Below are 19,372 nucleotides of genomic sequence, written 5' to 3'. Positions count from 1 at the left end.
CTGTGTATCTGTGTCGGTGGAAATTGATATTGTGCGCCAGTATATTTTCTGGCACGACAGTATAGAATAAGACCGTCCACTAGTTCGTGTAGCAATACGAGATACCGCTTCTTATTTTCTAATGTGTGCACGCCTCGATCTTTCATTTTCATTCCCTGGGCGCCACAACAGGTGCCAGCAAAGATCTCGAGGCCCATGAGCTTTCCCGTTCGTTCACACGCAGAGGCCCAACCAGGAGTCCAGGAGAACTACCTGGTTACTACTTAGTGATGTCCATAAACATGAGCTAGTGGGCCGTGTGCTTATGGGCCTTAATTTAACCTAAGCAGGTGTGGGCTACGTACGAGTCGTCGTAGTATGTGAGCTCCCTGGCCCAGCCCACAACTCCCCAACCTCTTTTTTCAGCTCAGCTACTCGCCTACTCAGCTGTTTGCGTGGTCGGCACCGCCGCCGCCGGGCGGCACGGCACGAGCGCACGATCCCAGTTCGTGGGCCAACTCCTCCCCCGATCCGCAACCAACGTCGGTGACTAGTTTAATTTCGCGGCGAGCACGAATGAATGCGCCGGGATCGCCGCCGCACGTGGGCGGGTTGGCCCGACCCCGTCAAGTTGGCCCTCCGGCACCACCGGCGGCGATCGCGACCCGCCCTCAATCTCATCGTCATCGAAAACGGACAGCGCAGCGTGGGCGAGCACAGCAAGGCGACGCCGACATCTCCCGCCGCGCCGCGCGGAGGCGGCGACCTGGCCGACAGGGGGGCTAGCGGGTAGCGCCGTAGCGGCGCGCGGCCGGCAACGCCAAGTTGCCGCCAGCGGCGCCCGGACGGGCCAGACCCAACCCAACTGCCCGCACCCTAATCCTCTTCCCCCGCCTGTCAGAGCGGCAGGCAGGCTGGCTGAGTTGCTGGCTGCCGTGCCGTGCGCCGCTTGCACCCGGCCACTTGAGGTGAGTGACGCGAGGCCCCCGTCCATCTCGTCTGCCGGCTCGCAATCAACCCCGGCGGGTTTGCCGACATGCGGCCACGCCCTGTCGGCCCTTAAATACGCCCTAACCGCTTGCCCAACATGATACAGTCATACGCCACCGACGACGGCTTCCTCTTCACTCGTACTCGTGGACCCTGTTGTGCTTCTGCAGCGTACTTGTACGGTCCTGTTTCTAAAAAAATGTACTTGTACGGTCCTGGTATATACCCGTAGAAAGAGACTAAAATACTGAGAAGATCTTGCAGCCATTGACAACATATACAGCACTCACATGCGGAGGTTTTACAGCTCCCGGACTCCAGTGCACGCAGCACAGCATGCCGACGCGCGGAATTGGCTTCCAACCTGTGTGCTTCGCTGCTAGTACGAGCGCTTCACGATGTCGGCGTGCCATCGGCGCGGGCGCACGCGATCCCCCACGCCGCCCATCTTCCCAAGTCGCCGGCGGTTCCACGTGACCGCGGGGCGCGCGCTTAGATCGAGCGCCGCCTCGGCCGGCCGCGCGGCCCCATGTTCCATGCCTGGCCGGGCGTCAGCTACGTGCACATGCCGTGACCTACCGATCGACCGTACCCGTAACAGGCTGCCGTGCCGCGCGGCTGGAACGTGACACGCCAGCGTGCGTTTTCTACCGGCCGGGGACCTCGTCGCTCGCACGTCGTCGTATATCCTACGAACGGTGCGACGCAGGAGACCGAAGCATGAGGATCACGAACCGCGCATAAATCTTTGTCGTTGGCTAGTACAAACATTGAGCGATAACAAGATAATCTGATCGTAAAGTTTACCGGCTGGGCTCAGCAACAGCGATGCGTGACAGCGAGTTGGGTGTGCCCGCCCAGTCGCGTCCGTCGACACCAGTTTCCATCACGATCCCGGCGGGTACTCGACTCGGCCAGTCGGCCAGTCGGCCAGCCTAGGTGAGCTGCACACACACATGAAACCCGCCGAGACGAGAAGGACGCACCAACTGGAACTGGTCGCGCAAACCGGCTGCTGCGCCGGCGGCGTCGACCCAAACCACTTGGGGGCGTGTCACGAGCGACCAGCCCACTTGCCTTGCCGCGCCGCACCCCTTCCTCCCGGAGTCCAAGGCAAAAACCAAAGCCGCTCCCCCCACCCGGCCTCCTACTCCTACAAAAGGACGCGCGCCCAAACGACACGAACCTCCACAGCTCTCACACACTCTCACTCCCTCGCCGCCTCCCCCTCAGAACTCCAGAGCAGAGTGCAGAGCCAAGCATTCCGCCTCCGGGAAGCAGAGCAGCCTGCCGGCCATGAAGCGAACCAGAGCGCAGCAGCCCAAGGTAGAGGACCCGCAGGAGCCCGGCACCGCCGCGAACCCCGCCAAGCCGCAGCGCCGGGCCGCCAAGCAGCCGCGGCAGCCCAAGGCGGGCGCCAACAAGAAACCCGCAGCGGCGACGGCTCGCGCCGCGGCGGTCGCGGCCGCAGCCGCCGCCGCCGCCGCTAATGCGGCTTCGCCCGGGGCGGAGATGGCGCCGATGGTCCCGGACGTGTGCGCGGCGGCGGACGGGGAGGCGGACGCGCGGTCCGTGGACTGCTGGGACCTCGACGCCGGGCTTGAGGCGGCGGCGTGGTGGACGTGGGGCGTGGACGAGGAGAAGCTGCTCGGGTGGTTTCCCTTCGTCGAGGAGGACTTCCGGTGCACCGGCGGCCGCGCCGGCGACGCCGAGGTGGACGCATTCGACCACGACATCTGGAGCATTTGGTGAAATCGGGTAGAGGGATAGGGACGAGCCGCCGGAGCAGGTGCCGCTGCCTTTTGCCCGTGTTGCTCCGGCCGGGGTATTGTTTTGGTACAGGAACCGGGAAGAATGGCGGTGGAGGAATATGTAGGCGAGGTAGCTAGGAGACTAGTGTATGCTATCAATCAATCGAAAATGCTCTTGGTTGCTCCATCGATCGTGCTCTGTGCTCGACTGTCCCGTGCTTGATCATGTGCGATTTGGTTGTTCAAGCTGGCGCCATCTTCTTCCCTGTTCGAGCGTTGGTGGTAGGCAGCGCAGCGCACCTATGAGGTGTTAAACTTTATTTTGGGTCACCTCAGATATTCGGATCCTAAGAGAACTACACATGAGCAACTTATAAAACTAATTGTAGAACTTTGTGCTAATTCGAGCTAATTATAAAACTAATTGCAGAACCATGTGCTAATTCGCGAGATGAATCTATTAAGCCTAATTAATTCAATTATTAGCAAATGGTTACCGTAGCACCATATTGTTAAATCATGTACTAATTAGACTTAATAAATTCGTCCCGCGAATTACACTTCGTCTATGCAATTAGTTTTATAATTAACGTATATTTAAAACTTCTAATTACTGTCCAGGTGTTAAATTGCCAAACAGCCCCTAAGCATGATCCCAGTCGATCTTCGCAGCTCGTGCTTAATCAAGTTTTGAGAGGATAAACACGCAATCTCAGTGCACGGGTTGCTGTGAACACTAGGAGGATTATTGCAGTTTCTGGTTAACTGAAGCTGTGGGCATGCGATCAGGTCGTTGGAGTTCGAGATGTCCATGTTCTAGCAGTTCAGGTTTCTCAGTGGAATTTGCAACTACCCAGATACTGGGAGTGTGGCCTCTTGCCCACTGCTCGAGTTCCCATCTGCGAGTTGCTTTCAATATTATCGTATCCATTAAAAAATGTCTCATCAGTTCCATCGCGTTTGATTTGGATCCCCAATGTTTTTATGAACAAGATCACTTTAACTGTTAACAAGCCTAATTAGTCCATGATTTGACAATGTGTTGCTACAGTAAACATTTGCTAATGATGGGTTAATTAGGTTTAATTAGGCTTAATAGATTCGTCTCGCCGTTTAGATTCGTCTTATGTAATGGATTTTGTAAATAGTCTACGTTTAATACTCCTAATTAGTATCTAAACATTCGATGTGACACGTGCTAAAAATAAGTCGGTGGAAGAAAACGTCCCCTAAGATAAAGTTTGGTTGTGAAATCTTTCAGCATTATTTATCAGAGTTGATACCCATATACTTGTTGATTACGGTGAAGTACCGTATCAGTCGGTCTTTGCTTGCACTTCCAGGTTTTGGCAACTTATTGTCCCTTGATAATGGGCCCAAAAAATGGCGGGACCTCCCTCCTCCCACTTACTGCCATTTGTCGTTCTGTGCAGCTAATTTGGTGAAGCAAGGTTTCTGGTCCGTATCTGAAAGCTTGTTCCTCTGCTTGTGGAAGCATGCCCTGTGACCCGAGTCACTCGCCACATGGATCGACCAAATCTGTGCGCTTGTTTAGTTCACCCCCAACTCCCAATTTTAGCACTATACGAAAAGAAGATTCCCCATCACATCAAACTTGCGGTACATGCACGGAGTACTAAATGTAGACGAAATTAAAAACTAATTGCATAGTTTTGTTGTACTTTGCGAGACGAATCTTTTGAGCCTAATTAGTCGATATTTGGACAATAATTCACAAATACAAACGAAACGCTACAGTGTGCTACAGTGTTGTAACAGTAATTTGGCACCTCCAAACTTTGGCAACTAAACAAGGCCTGTCAACAGTATTTGCTCTGCACTGGTCTGACAACATACTTTCTAAGCTTTTCGAGTGTTTGCTTGTTCTCATTAGTCCTGTGCCAAACTGCAAAACCCCTCGTCCCATCGCTATTGGCCCTGTTAGTTTCCGCTTATAAGCGGCTTATCGGTGGAATTAAGTGAGAATCCCGCCCAACGCTTTGCTTATTTCCACCGATTCTCGCTTATGTGGTAAGCCGCTTCAGAAATTTGAACTACGAGAAGCGAAAAGTAAGAAGCGAGAAAATCGTCGCTTAGATTATAATCCAAGCGTGGCTACAAACATGGCAATTGTCGCACACCCTCAAAAAAAATTTATTTCAGGATGTGATCGGAAAGAACGATTAAACAATAATTTTCTTCTAATTTTAAATTTTTTCTTCACATTTATTTTCTTGACAGGAAATTTAGAATAAGAAAAACAATTGGTTATTTTTCTTTAATTAAATAAAGTGGTTCTTTATGTGTTGCATTCACACCGATGCATTATGGTGTTTCATGAGTGCAAAAGTTTCAAAAATGCGTCTAGATGAAGATTAAGTTCCTCTGAGAATTTTTCAGATTTTTTTGGAATTTATTCGAATCCTTGTCACGAGCTCCAAATATTTTATTTGGACTCCATTGGTCCCACTTCCCCGTCGCCGGTGAGCAATAATTCAAGATCCCCTCGACCTCCTTTCTCGTTTCCCCTCTTCGCCTTGGTCCCAGCTCGCCGGAGTGCCGCCCAACCGGCCGGCCAAAGCCGCCGCAGATGGGAAGAAGAAGACCCCAATCTTGCAAATAGATCCCCAAAAAACTCTGTAATTATTCACCTTTCTTGTCTTCTGAGTTTTACAAAAAGCTCCCTGAAAGTTTAGGTTCCTGCAAACCAATCCAACCCGAGCACTTTAGCAGATCTAACCCTAGGCTTGATCTAATGGCGAGCACTATTCCATGTGTCTTGCCAATCTTCTCTGCTAGCCCTGAGATCTATAGTTAATCCTATTTAAGTCATTAGAACCTTGTTTAATCCATAGATTTCACGTTTTAAATTCGTTTAACCTTCTTCTTATTACGTTAGAGTCATATCAAACTAAATTACGCATTACAAGCAATGTTGATCATATTCTCTATTTTGTAGTTTATTCAAAATATTAATGTGATTAAATACTTATATAGTTGCTTTTCTAAATTAAAATCTAATTAGAGTTTAACCCCACGTTTTCATAGCTAATATAAATTTGGCTAATGCTTATTTAAACAACTCTTTCAATTAAGAGTTTCAAGAGAGCAAGTGCTGAAGAGTAGTAAGAGTAACTTTTTGTTGGAGAAAGGCAAGTGTCCCTAACCATCCTTCTATCTATGCTTATTTACAAGAATACCATGCATCAATTGGAACATGGAGTGACCACCCATGAAAACAATGCAACCACAAGAACTATATGGCTCTGATCTTGTCTAATTAATTAGAGACTCTAGTTTGGGATAATCTTACCGAAAGGGCAAAAGGGGGGACTGAGTCGTTGTATAGGTCGATCCTCTTGGGAAGTGGGCTTTGCTAAGACACTATGCCCATTAGGAAGGTTTATGCACGTCACACCCCGAAACCTTAGCGGGTTACCACTTATTAGGGAATCTTTGTAAAGGCCTTGCAGCCTCCGCGTGTAGTCACACCTTGGTAGTGTGATAAGTACCTACTTTCGCACAACATGGTTGGGTCCAAAGTTCTTTTGAACTTTTACATGACTTGTGGTGAAAGTGTACAATCTTTGCAGAGTGTAAAACTGATATATCAACTGTACTCACGGTAAAGAACGGCCTGAACCCTCAGATGATTAATAAACATATGAAGATGGACTTAAATTGTTATTCCTTTTATTTCTTGTGACCTTGCTGAGTACCAACCATATGTGTACTTACTCTTAATAACTGGTGCTCAGAAGAAGGTGTGTGAAGTTTTATGAAGATGATGCTGAGTTTTAGGCGTACGCAGTCTCCAGTTGATTGCTCGGGAAGTTTGGAGTTTTTTTTTGAGATTAAGTTATATATTTGTGCTAGTAAATCATTATTTATTTTTTTACTGTTATTTACTTATAATATCATTATATCTATGAAACTTGAAATAGGGGTTGCTCCTTGACCGTGACGATCCCTGCCAGCCACCACCGAGCGTGAGCGCCGACGGCACACGTACGGCTTCAAGAGCTGTGTGCGCTCGCTCGTGGCGTCCGCGTCTCACGCTCCCAGTACGCCGGCAGAAACCCCTGCGCCCGGTCGGCGCGGCGGGCGGCACGCAGCCATGCGGCAGTCTGCTGTTGCAGCTCGCGTGCGCGTACAAAAAGCCGCCCACTAGCCTCGACCTCCGTACGGCCACGCTCGAGGCAGATCTCCTCGGATTCTCCACCGATTGACGCGCCGCGCAGTCGTATCGCTGTTGCTGCTCCCGTCCCGTCCGGAGCGTGCGGACGCTCGATCGATCAGTCACGGCCGGACGGTAGTGGTCTGGGCACGTCGCTGCCGCGCCGTGATGTGACCAGCTCCCGTTTGCACGCTTCACGCGCCCATGTCGCGTTCGCCACGTTCTGGCGCGCGCTCGGCTAGCTACCGTCACCCAAGCGCTTGGTAATGATCCCCACTGTTGGAAGTCCCTAGGAAGCTGGAAAACACGAGTACATTACACAATGCAATGCTCCCAGCCCAGGCTCGCAGCTCTTTCTGGCTGGTAACCATGCCCGGCGCGCCGACACGAGAGAAAAGGAGGTCGCCGTGGCGGCATGGTGCCATGTGTGCCGGTGCCACTGCTGGTGCATCTTAATCAGTGTCCGTTCGCCCGTGGTCACGCACGCCGCGTCGAATTATGGATGTCTCGCCCTCGCTCGCTCGCAAGTTGGGCTGCTGCCGGTCGGTGGCTGTCCTCCCCACCTCTCCTTTATCGGCAGCCGGCCGCACTCGCATGCGCCACCCATCTCCTTTATGGGCAGCCGGCGACGATCTCATGGTCCTTTGACTCGCATTAAACAAAGCGCACTTTACCTTACTACCAGACTGGCAGCGGGTCGAGCTGTTGCCCCGGTGGGATCCCATCTGCTGATCCAGTGATCCGGTCGTTTGTTCGGTTCCTGTCTGAGGCTCTGAGCTGTTGCCAATCATTAGCAGCTGCCAAATTGGAGTGTTCCGGCGAAGATTGCGCGGCTTTTCCTTGCTAATTTCCTCTCTCATAGTCATAGCGGCGGGGTAGGGTCGTAGCAGAAGTAGCTCAGCCTGGCTGGCTACCAGAAATCGTTGTAGCACAAGCCTACACACACACACGCGAAAGCTGAAGTCGATTTCCCTGCCGTCACGTCGTGCTTCTCTTTCCCGGCACGAGGTACACAGTGCATCGCGTAAAACGACAGGGAATTATACTCCCATCCGATAAGAGTAAGATGGACGCAGACGAAGCAAAAGGATAAGCAAAGGGCCACCACGGGTCACCGTATCTTTCGAATTGCGCACACGCCGGTCAGCATCGCTGCGAGGCCGGGCCAAGGCCATATCCGCGAGACGACGTGCGCCCAAGATCGTCTGCCTGCCGCACGACGACGGCGACGAATCCGCGGTGTCGGCAGGGGTGGTACGAGTACGACGGCACGAAATCGTGGCGCGTCCGCCCGCGGGCTCCGTCGCGTACGGACGCGCCCGTTCGGCGCGCCCGTGCCAGCGCAGGCAACGCCAACACGCGACGCTGTCACGGCTCGCTGCCCCTGTCCGGCTCTGAAAAGGAAATCCCCAGCACGTACCGCGGCCCACTTGTAGGTACCGCCAGCAGCGGTTGAAAGCAACGGCAAGGCGCCGGCGCGAAAGCGGACGCCGCGGTGGTGGATCACGGCCGGCGGCCGCGCGCGCTGGTCCCCGGCGGGAGTGAAGGATGGCAGGGAAGGGACGGAATTTTGTCGTGCGACGCGCGCGGTGATGGCGCGGTCCACGCGATCCGCGCCAGCCCCCAGGCCGCCGCCGTGGAGGTGGCGCGAGACTGTTGGACGTGGACGGGCGGCGGGGCAGGCCACGGGCGTTCCAGCGCGGCGGCCGGCGACGACAGCCGCTGCCGGTTGGCCATGTCGGGCGTGCGCCAAAATTCCTTGGCTGGACCAGAACCACGGATCGCGGTCACGTGACGGGCGTGAGCGTGGGTTTATCGGGTCGTACGAAAGGGCTTGCGTGGCCAGGCAGTCGGCAACGCCCGGGCGCGGGCGGCGCAGGCGCGGGGGCGGGTGCGGGCTGGCTGGTCTCACCTGGGTTTGGCGCTACCCTCTCGTTCTCGCCCGCCGCCGCCACCTTCCGCGACCGGGCGACACTGGCCGGCGCGGGAGGGTTGGGCTTGGCGGCTTGCATAGGGTGGACAGGCGACTGCGGCGGATTCTGATTTGTGATGGGGATGGGACGAGGCGGCGAGGACGACCCGCCGATGCAGTGACAGCCAGGGTACAGCACGCCACGCCACGGTGCTCGAGATTGCCTCGGACTCTGATTGCACGGACCGGGTGACCGGTCGGTTGGCGCCTTGACCTGCATGACTGCATGTGATGTGAGGAGCAATCCGGACGGCCTGCTGCCTGCTGTGTCAGTCATCAGTACCGAAAAGACGGATCACCTTGAGAAGAAAAGAAATATGACAGCAGCAGGCCTGCAGGCCCCGTGTACTGTACATCTGGCCGGTTCGATGTGATCTTTTCACCCGTTGTCCGCGCGCGGTAAAAAGACGTCGGGGTGTTTGGATCCTGGAGCTAAAATTTAGTCCGTGTCACATCGAATATTCGGATACTAATTAGGAGGACTAAACATGATCTAATTACAAAACTAATTGCAGAACCCCTAGGCTAAATCACGAGACGAATCTATTAAGCCTAATTAATCCATCATTAGCGAATGTTTACTGTAGCACCATATTGTCAAATCATGGACTAATTAGGCTTAGTAGATTCGTCTCGCGATTTAGCCTAGGGGTTGTGAAATTGGTTTTATAATTAGACTATGTTTAATACTCCTAATTAGTATCAAACATTCGATGTGACAGGAGCTAAAATTTATCCCGGATCAAACACCGCCGAAGTAACGAAAAGATGGCGGACGGCAGCACCGGAGCAGTGACGCCTCCTGCCACGACAAATAAAGAAGCGGCAGCACTGGAGGACTACAGGCTGTAAAGACCGGTTCCGGTAGCAGGCGGCAGCCGGCAGCACCGCTCTCGAAGCAAAGCGTTGAATGTTGAATATTGATGGGTCGTCGCCGACAGGGACACCCCCCGTCCGCGGCAGGCATCCGACGGGCGGCCTCGTTTGGTTTCCACAACTTATTTTTAGCACCTATTAATTAGAAGTATTTAAAGGTAGACTATTTAAAAAACTCATTACATAATCGGAGGCTAAACGACGAGACGAATCTATTAAATTTAATTAGTCCATAATTTGATAATTTGTTGCTACAATAAATATTTGCTAATGATGGATTAATTAGGCTCAATAGATTCGTCTCGCCGTTTAGCCTCCACTTATGTAATATGTTTTATAAATAGTCTCGCCGTTTAGCCTCCACTTATGTAATATGTTTTATAAATAGTCTATATTTAATACTCCTAATTAGTATCTGAATGACACGTGCTAAAAATGAGGGAGGAAATCAAACGCCTAAGCGGGATCCGGCCAGGCCAGGCACGGGGACAGCCGGGCGCAGGGGAGGCAGGCATGCGACGCGACACGCGACGTGGTGTGCATGCGCAGTGCGCACGCACCGCTGCGGCTCGAGTTCATTGCGGTACGGCGCCTGGCTTCTTTTCCTGTCACGCTTCCTCCGTGGATCGTGGACGGACCTGACTGACACGGGCGGGCGTGTCAGGTACTGGCTCACGCCGCGCGGCGCTGTGCAAGTGCAGGCACCAGGCATGCCTTGGTGACCGAGCCCGCAGTTGTTACTGCACACTCTGCGTTGCTTGCAGCTTCACCTCGGGCGAGCATTTTTAAAAAAACGGTGGGAAAGGTGCTTGGCGGTTCGCGCCCGAGGAGGGCACCACGGATTCCCGTGGCGGGATGGCGGCTTTTCGGCGCTCTTCTCGCCGGCACTGCGCCGGGGGAGCATGAGGCCGGCGGTGCTTTGCTCCTCCGGCCACCGCGGCCAAGGCTCGTCGTCGGCGTCTCCCGGCCGTGCGCCAGTGCGCCTCGTGGGAGCCTGGGAGGAGGGACGGGGAGTCGGCGCCTCGGGCGCCACGAAAGGTGCGGTGCGGGCCGCGGGGCACACTGGCGCGCGATTTGCCCTGTCCGCTGACCCGAGCCTCTTCGCTTCGACATATAAACACTTCAACATATAAACAAACTGAAAAGTTGAAACGATCGAAATATTGTAAGAGCAAAATATAATTGATAAGCCAACTGAGCGAGCTGGCCCGTGGCCGTCGACGTCGCCTGCTCGCGGCCTGCCCTCGGGCGTGCCATGCGCGGTTCGGTTGGCGCCGCGAGGCCCATCGCGACGTGACGTGACCTTGACAGAGCCGATCGGTGCGGAGCACCACGTTCTTTTTCGACACCGGAGAGGGCGGAGAGCGGAGATGAAGCAGTTTGGTCGGTTGCGGCTTCACGCTCCCGTCGCGACACGATGCGGTGGGCACCGTACTACTGTAACAAAAAAAAATGCTTTTGTATACCGGCCGTCGCGGCAAGCGCCATTCTCGGTTTTTTTTTTCCTTCGAGAACCGTCCTGCGGCGCCTCGTGCTCCCGTGACCGTGAGGCACGGGCAAATTAGATTTGCACTCCATGATCGAACATGACTATCACGCGTGCAATCGTCGGCGCAAGAATTTTTTTTTCACAGTCTTGCTCGGTATCACGGTGGTAAACTTTTAGACTGTGTGTTCAGAGCGCGCCAAACTTGAATTCAGTACAGGGACCGGTTGCAGCTTGCATGTATGGTGCGTGTGTTCGTACGGGTCTTTTAAAAATTCCATTTTTTATTACGTGGAAGCCATGGCACAAGTGACAAGTTATTTCGTAAGTAGTATATGATTTTTTAAAAGAAGTATATGATTTCCACATTGGTGCCTAACTGCCAATATGTTCCCTCCTTAGTTATATACCAAAGAAAAAGGAAAATTGTCCATGTATCTGTAGCGCACAAGGCTTCATAAATTGGCCGGTGTTCTAGATGCACGGTCCATACGCTTCAGGAATGGGCCTGTGTTTGTAATGGGCGTATATGATTTGAGCCCACAAACTTTGAACAGGGAAACCCTATCCATACATCTACTGGAAGCGGTCAGGTTTTTCAGTGTAGGTCGGGCATCTCCGGCGGTATCACCGGTTTAGAAAGAAGCTCACGGCGACGCGTTTGCCCGACGATGGAGGTGGGCGAGACGGCGGCACGGGTGCTGCTGCCGAGAACCACCAGTGGAACATGATCGAGCGCGTGTTTATAAGCTAAGGTGACATTTGATAAACATTTCTCGCCGCGTTGATCATTCCAAGTCAAGATTGTTGGTTCTCAATTCGTCATGTGTTCATCCATCAAATTATGCAGAATGTTAAAGATTCGATCTTATCCAAGCAAAGGCTTAAAATCACGCAGGAATTCGAGATTCTGTGCCACTGTCTGAGTGCGCTGTTCCTTGCACAGAGCATCGCAGGATCTTCCTAAATCAGGCCTTGTTTAGTTCCCAATTTGGGAGTGGCAAAAATTGGCATTTTGCCATAAATGCGCAACTGTAGCATTTCGTTTGTATTTGTGAATTGTTGTCCAAATATTGACTAATTAGGCTCAAAAGATTCGTCTCGCAAAGTACAACAAAACTGTGCAATTAGTTTTTTATTTCGTCTACATTTAGTACTCCATGCATGTACCGTAAGTTTGATGTGATGGGGAATCTTATTTTTGCATAGTGTCCAAGTTGGGAGTTTAGAGGAAACTAAACATGGCCTCAGACATGGATGATGGATGGAACAAGGCTTAAGCACTCATGCAGATGCAATTTACCATCTAAATCTGAATTAGAATTTGATAAACATTCCTCACAACACTGATCTCTCCAAGTCGAGATTGTTGGTTCTCATGTCGAAGTGTTCATTCATCAAATTATGCAGACGTTAAATATTCAATCTTATTCCAGCGAGGCTTAAATCCTGATGAAAAATCAGAGATTCTGTGCCACTGTCCGAGTGCGCTGCTCCTTGCGCAGAGCACCTCAGATGACAAGTCTTCAGAATCTGGACTCGCAGCAGCAATGGCAAGATCTACCATCTAAATCAGACAAGGAACAAGGCCCTCATTCCAGGTGGAAGCACCGAAGACCTATGCTTCGATCCGCATGTTCCAGGTCATGGTGAAGCTCTTCCCCAGCGGCAGTGCCAGCCCGCCGACCTCCACCGACACGCTCCTCTTGCTGTCCTCCAAGCCGTCTTCCCCTTGCAGCTTGGCGTTGCCACCGGCCGCGAAGTAAGGGATCGACGTCGCGACGGCGGTGGCGTCCGCGCCGTCCACCTGGATGGCGAGGTCCTTGCCGGTGCCCTCCAGCCCCAGCACCGACACCTTCTCGATGACCAGGCCCTTGTGCAGGCTGAAGCTCCCCATCTGCACCTCCGACCTCACCGTCACGGCCTTGCCGCGCACGCTCGCGTGGAAGCGCACGTACGTCGCCTGCCCCTCCGCGAGCACCATCTCCGGCCGCTCGTCGTCGTCCACGTACACGGCGCCCTCCGCGTCCGCCTGCGTGGCGCCGTAGGGGAACGCGACCACCAGCGTGAACGGCGTCGCCCGGGCGTCCTTGGAGATCACCCCGCCGCGCTGCATCGGCAAGACCGTGCCCTGGTACACGTGCACGTTGATCTCGTTCAGCGGCGCGTCGAGCCTCACCGGGGCGCCGCTCTTGGACACCACCACCTTCGTCGTGTCGAACAGGTTGTACCAGGTGCCCGGCGGGAACATGGCGCTCACCAAGGTGGCGCCCTCCTCGAGCACCGGGGACACCATGACGCTCGAGCCGAGCAGGAACTGCGTGCTCAGCCCGTAGCACGGCGTGAAGTCCGGGAAGGAGAAGAACACTGGCCGTGCCACCGGGGCACCGGTCAGGTGCGCTTGGTAGTTGAGCGTGTACAGGTACGGGAGCAGCTTGTACCGCATGCCGAGCGCGTTCCGCGCGGACTTCGCCACGGACTCCCAGACGTAGAGCTCCTGTCTCGGCGAGGCGAAGTTGGCATGGTCCCTGGAGAACGGGTAGAAGGCCCCGAGTTCGATCCACCGGTTGCAGAGCTCCTCGGTCGGCGAGGGGTAGAAGCCACAGATGTCCGAGCCAACCATGGGCATGCCGAAGATGCCAAAGTTGAGCATCGTCGGGATGGAGTACTGGAGATTTTCCCACGTGCCCTTGTTGTCGCCAGTCCAGTGTGCGGCGTACGCGCCCGAACCGACGAAAGTGGAGCGCGTCAGGATAAACGGCCTCTTCCCCTGGAGCCCTTGCAGGGCCTTGTGCGTGGCAATGGCCTGCGAGAACCCATACAGGCTGTGTGCATTGTACTCCAGGATGCCATTGTAGTGACTGGCACTTGTTGCAATGGTGTTGAAGCCGAGCCGAGCGGTCTGTCCCGAGGCATTGATCTTGTAAGGCGGCTCATCCCATCTGGTGTTTGTGAGGTTCTTGCAATCCAGGCAGCACACCCATGGTGTCTTCGAGTCAGGAATCGGGCACTGGTGCTTCTTTGGGATTGTGCACTTGCCAGTGCAGAAGTTGGATGCTTCATTCATGTCGATCCAGAGGCCATCCACCGGGACAAGGTCATGAAACCTCCGCACCTCGTCGATCCACCATGACACACCGTTTGGGTTGAGGAAGTCCGGGAAGTAGACAGGGCCAGGCCAGACCTGGGCAAGGTATGGCTGCCCATCCAGCTTGATGAAGATGTCACGGGCCATGCCACGCTGGTAGACACCATAGGAGTTGTTCACAGCGATGCCAGGGTCGATGAGGACAATATACTTCATCCCCCGTGCATGGATCTTGTCGAGGAATGCTAGCAGCTTCGGCCGTGGATAGTTGACAGGGTCGAGTGTGAAGTCCTTGGCAGCATCCATGTGATCGTCATCATTCCAGATCACGTCAAGGGGTATCTGGGCATTCCGGTAGCCCTCCACAACACCCTCAACCACCGAAAGGTTCTTGTACCCCCACCTGCATTGGTGGAACCCTGAAGACAAGCACATGGAGCATTCAGAGACTTGATGAATTTCAGAGTACAAGAATTTATGCATAGTAGTATTCAGAGACAACAAGTTTCTTTTCTTGAAAATGCAACTAGTATTGATTCAGGGAAATGGAAATAATGCATTGTCTGAAATTGGAATGATAACAGCAGAAGGGTTCATGATTTGCATCCCTGAACATTCACATTCACACTACGACTCTGTTTTATTACTAGCACAAAAGCAAGTAAATGGTGATAGTATCCGGCCAACACATATGGCATGAAATTCAATATGCAGCATCCGAATCGGCAAAATTAATTGTAGTGTGATTTGGTTCTCAGGGTTGATATATATTCTGAGTGGTCCATGAACTGGGCAAGATAAGTACAGAGCACATGGAAGACCTTATCCTTATTGGAATGGCCTCACTGGAGATACAAAACTAGCGACACACTATCTTGTAAAGGAAGGCTGCATTTGGGAAGTTGTATATTTGATAGTTGATGCAGAGATCAACTTGCTATTTCATAAAGCAAGACAATAATACGAGCACTCCCGGTTTCCAGGCTTCCAGAAAGGCAGATCGGAATGTCAGATTATGACGTTATGTTATTGTTATGGCTACAAGCACAAGGGAACAAAGTCTCTGTATTCTATCTGCTTGTAGGAAAATTGAGCAACTTCCATGTCTCTCTCTTTTTTTCTCTGAAAAAGGAAGTTCACATGATGCATGCTTACCACTGTCAGTGGGGTACTAACCAACTGGAGAATAGGACATATTGCAAGCTTATCACTGTCCAACAACAACTGATCTACAGAACAAACTACCATCTTCTATCCCAAAACACCCAAAGTTAAATTAGTGTGTACCAGAGTGACAATGTTTCATCCATAGCGTCAGTCACTCTGGAAGTATTGAATATTTTAGCAAAAATAATTCATAATTTGTACAGACTATGTCATTCAGAACAAAGAACATGCGCGCTTGCCATAGTTTCTTGTACTAAAAGCATGTAACTGGCGAAAGCAATAACATAAAAAATTCAATGCAATAGAACTGAATAGGGAAAATAACTAATTGCTGTCTGGCCATTTTCTCAGGTTCCGAACTTCTTCAGAACAAGCTACCCCATCTGCTAGCAGATTTGCGCATTGCATGCATATCTTCAACATGCACTTTGCTGAGACATAAACAGATTGCATCTGGTTGTGTAATTTGCAAGGTAGGGAAAGTGTTTTCAGAGGATATTTGCAATACTGAAAATCTGAAAGGCATACTGGATGCCCATGAAGTGACTGGAGTATATTATCTGTTAACAAAGAGACTACATGATTTTCTGTTTTGTGCAAAGAGGTCACATGATGCAATCATCCATTGGGACGTCATCTGATCCAGCAAATGGACTGCCCTATGTCTCCTAAGATCTACATCTCATTAGTCATTCTGAAAGCTAGCTAAACCATAATATAAGGGACCGAATGTATCAAACTAATCTGGCAACAACTAATTATCCATCCATGGCATCTGATGAAACTTTATGTTATCCATCAATCTGGAAGTTAGCTAACCATTAGTTTAAGCGAATATGTTTTCGATCCGGAAGTTAGCTAACCACAACTTATGCAAATGATTGTATCATCCCAATCTGATAATAAGTAGTAAATGACAGCACAAAAAGATGAAATTGGCTCTAAGCTTACCAAATGCCCAGTACGGCATGGGCGCGGGACGGCCGATCATTGACGTGTACTGATCCACGATGGCCAGCGGCGTCGGCCCGGCGAAGAAGTAGAAGTCCAGAAGGCCTCCGATGACCTTGTACGTCAGCGAGGTCCCCCTGTAGAACACATCCATGCCGTTGCTGTTGAGCAGCAGCACGGCGTGCGCGACGCCGCGGCCGCCCAGGCTCCGGAGGTCCATGTAGACCGGGTGCGAGCCGTAGAGGTCGGTGTTCAGGTTGATGGCGGAGATGTCCGTGGTGTAGAGGGTGTAGGGGTCGTTGGGCCGCAGCCGGATCCCCCCCGGCTGCGTGTTCTCGCCGAGCCCGTACAGCGCTGCGTCCTTGGGCAGTGCCGTCGACACCTCCAGGTACTGGTCCTTGAACACCAGCGCGCCGGCGCTGGTGTTGAACAGCGGCTGCCGGGTGGACCGGCGGTGCACGGCGAACCAGAACGGATCGCAGCCGTAGGTGAACACCAGCTCCTCGCCGGGGTACTCGGCGGCGGTGAAGGGGGCGCCCGTGAACTTGCCGCCGGCCACGGGTGGGGCTGGCTCCCTCGGTAGCAGGTTGTAGGGGACCTCCCACCTCTGCTTATCTGCATCGGTGATCTGCACGCGCACCCTTTCCCTCGTCTCGTGCCTGCACAGCATTGCGCCATTAGAAAATGACCTCAGGGTGCTTCTTTGGATCATCACTCATGAGAGTGTTAGAATAATTGGAAGCCATGATTGGGAAACCATTAGAGCATGACCTCAGGGGCATACTCTGAAATATGATGACATCAGAAAGACAAACAAGATGAAAAGCATGGAGCAGTATTCAATTCAATCTTGAAATTTGCTAAGCCTGAAATCTAGCATAATATCTCTTCACGGAGAGAATCGATTACTGCAACAGCAGACATTCTCCTCAACACTATGTGCTAATACCAATTGATAGCCAATAAAAAACAATTGATAGGGCATCTGCAGAATATAGAACACCGAGCATTTACAAATGTGATAAACACGAACTACCATTCTTTTGTTTGCGGGTGAACAAGAGCCATTGATTAGTGGAGGATGTTCTTACTTGACGAAGAGCCTGAGGCGAGGGATGTCAGGGCCATAGGTGGAGGTGCGCTGCTTCACCTGCAGGTAGCCCACAAGGCCTCCCCCGTTGGGCAGCTGAACCAGGGACACCAGCTTGTACCCGAACCCAACCTTTGGCTTCGCTGTGGCAACCACGCCATTGCTGCTTGCCAAGGCCAACAACACAAGGCACCACAGGAGGTAGGAGAGGATAGGCGAGCGAGAAAATGACAGCATTTCGTGCTGCTCTGTTCTCACTCCACTGTTTTTTTCCCTCCCTCACTCACGAGCTCCCTTTGTACAGCTACTCTGTGGGCACTGGGACGCAGTGTGAGGTGCGAGACAGTGAAGACGAGATGCCTAGAGAGAAGAGGAGAGGGGAGAGGAAGGGAGAGCTTCAGGCTTCAGCAGCTGTCTGCGGTAGTGAATACGAGTAATGGCGGGGAGTGATCAGTGGCAGCTGAGAGCAGCTCTGCGTGCATTGAGTGGCATGTTCAGAGGATACCGAACCTTTTCCTGCTTTATAGGCTCCGTGTCCACTCCTAATTCTATGCATCAATCACTGATAAGTGGGCCCAGGACAGATGATTTGCAGAGCGCTGAATGTCAGCTGCTGGTTTTAGGAAAGAGGATTTCCACTCTCCGTACTCATTTCAAAAAGAAAAGAAAAGAAAAGCTGTTTATCAACAGAAATCGTACTAATCCATTTCAAAAAGGAGAAAAGGAAAGGTGCCTTTGAACAGAAATCTGTTTAAACAAAGTACTTGGTTGTCAACTTATTCCATCACATGTATTTTGCGATTTGTACTTGCATATAAGTCTTATTCTTTCGATAAAGTGAAACTCAAGGCTGATTTTGGAATGGGTAATTCTCAAAATGTGCATATAGGGGGAAATACAGGATAGAATAGTTTATCGTCTTGAATCCTGTGGAGTCGAAGAAAGTAAGTCGTTTTATAAGGTCTTAAGATACTTGGTCCAAAAGTGTCTAGTAGGAAAATTCCTATAGAATTTAAATGATAAAAACTTGTTCTGATTGCACCTTAGATATAACTTGATTATGGACCATCTCCATATCCAGTGACTTCATCGACATTTCCACACTCCCTAGGTGAATGTAATGGTAACAGTTAGAGAATTTACAAAGTCATTATTCCCACTCAGTTTCAACGTCAATGCAAACATTGAAGTTCAAATCCGATCTCATTTATAAAAGATATAAAAGTAAAAAAAGAAGTATGCAACTCACTCCTAGCCAATTCTGTATCCTCTAAATGTTAATGTCATCACAACCCACGTTGAATTTGGAAGTTTGTATGGACGTAGTCACGTAATCACACCTAACATATTGCTCGTGACTTTTAGGTTTTTTTTGGCACCTCCAAAACATGGTACATAAATAATCTTCAAACATCTAAGAAAGAAAGAAGAACTAGTCTATTTTCACTCGAGTTCTGTGTGCACTGCTAGTATCCATCGCTTGCAAAACCAGGAGCCTTGCTTTAATCGAGCCTAACACATGGCAGTTGCAGTACTGATCAAGTGATCACAGAATCAGTAGAACGAAGTTGGTCAAGAAGTGGCGCCACAAGACAACAAAAGATGCGTTTCCTTCTTCTAGGGAAGGAAAAGACGTGATACTTTCGTGACTGGAGAGAGAAAGAAAACTGCCACGCACGCCACTCAACAAGCAGATAATCACCGAAAAGCAGAGGGAGATAGAGATCGTCAGAGAGGTAGGCCCCAAAGGCCAAAGCGCACCAATGTCCATGAGGCATGTTCGTTCTCGAGGCGCTGCAACCTTCCAGAGTTCACATGCACCCTTGTCTGGCTGCTCATGCCTTG

General features: G+C 51.6%; 2 protein-coding genes across 2 annotated transcripts; one reads left to right on the top strand and one right to left on the bottom strand.

Annotated features, from left to right (window-relative positions):
• The first annotated feature begins 2,057 nt into the window (after nucleotides 1-2,057).
• LOC101756911 lies at nucleotides 2,058-2,908 on the top strand. The gene has a single exon (XM_004968003.2). The coding sequence runs from the start codon at nucleotides 2,266-2,268 to the stop codon at nucleotides 2,719-2,721; it is 456 nt and encodes a 151-aa protein (XP_004968060.1). The 5' UTR covers nucleotides 2,058-2,265; the 3' UTR covers nucleotides 2,722-2,908.
• A 9,610-nt stretch (nucleotides 2,909-12,518) lies between these two features.
• On the bottom strand, nucleotides 12,519-18,008 carry LOC101757308 (alpha-xylosidase 1). The gene is made up of 3 exons (XM_004968004.2): nucleotides 17,529-18,008; nucleotides 16,438-17,096; nucleotides 12,519-14,738 (listed from the first exon to the last, which is right to left on the bottom strand). Exons 1-3 carry the CDS (start codon nucleotides 17,762-17,764, stop codon nucleotides 12,850-12,852), a joined length of 2,784 nt encoding a protein of 927 aa, XP_004968061.1. The 5' UTR covers nucleotides 17,765-18,008; the 3' UTR covers nucleotides 12,519-12,849.
• Between the last annotated feature and the right edge of the window lie 1,364 nt (nucleotides 18,009-19,372).

Source organism: Setaria italica, chromosome V (genome assembly GCF_000263155.2).
Source record: "Setaria italica strain Yugu1 chromosome V, Setaria_italica_v2.0, whole genome shotgun sequence".
Taxonomy (NCBI): domain Eukaryota; kingdom Viridiplantae; phylum Streptophyta; class Magnoliopsida; order Poales; family Poaceae; genus Setaria; species Setaria italica.
Note: the sequence above shows the minus strand (reverse complement) of the source record. Positions and strands in the feature narration are given on the sequence as shown.

Coding starts and splice junctions, on each gene's coding strand:
- LOC101756911 (XM_004968003.2), top strand. CDS start 2,266: ATGAAGCGAACCAGAGCGCAGCAGCCCAAGGTAGAGGACCCGCAGGAG.
- LOC101757308 (XM_004968004.2), bottom strand. CDS start 17,764: ATGCTGTCATTTTCTCGCTCGCCTATCCTCTCCTACCTCCTGTGGTGC. Junction 17,097..17,528: donor CGCCTCAGGCTCTTCGTCAA/GTAAGAACATCC, acceptor AATGCTGTGCAG/GCACGAGACGAGGGAAAGGG. Junction 14,739..16,437: donor CATGCCGTACTGGGCATTTG/GTAAGCTTAGAG, acceptor GCTTGTCTTCAG/GGTTCCACCAATGCAGGTGG.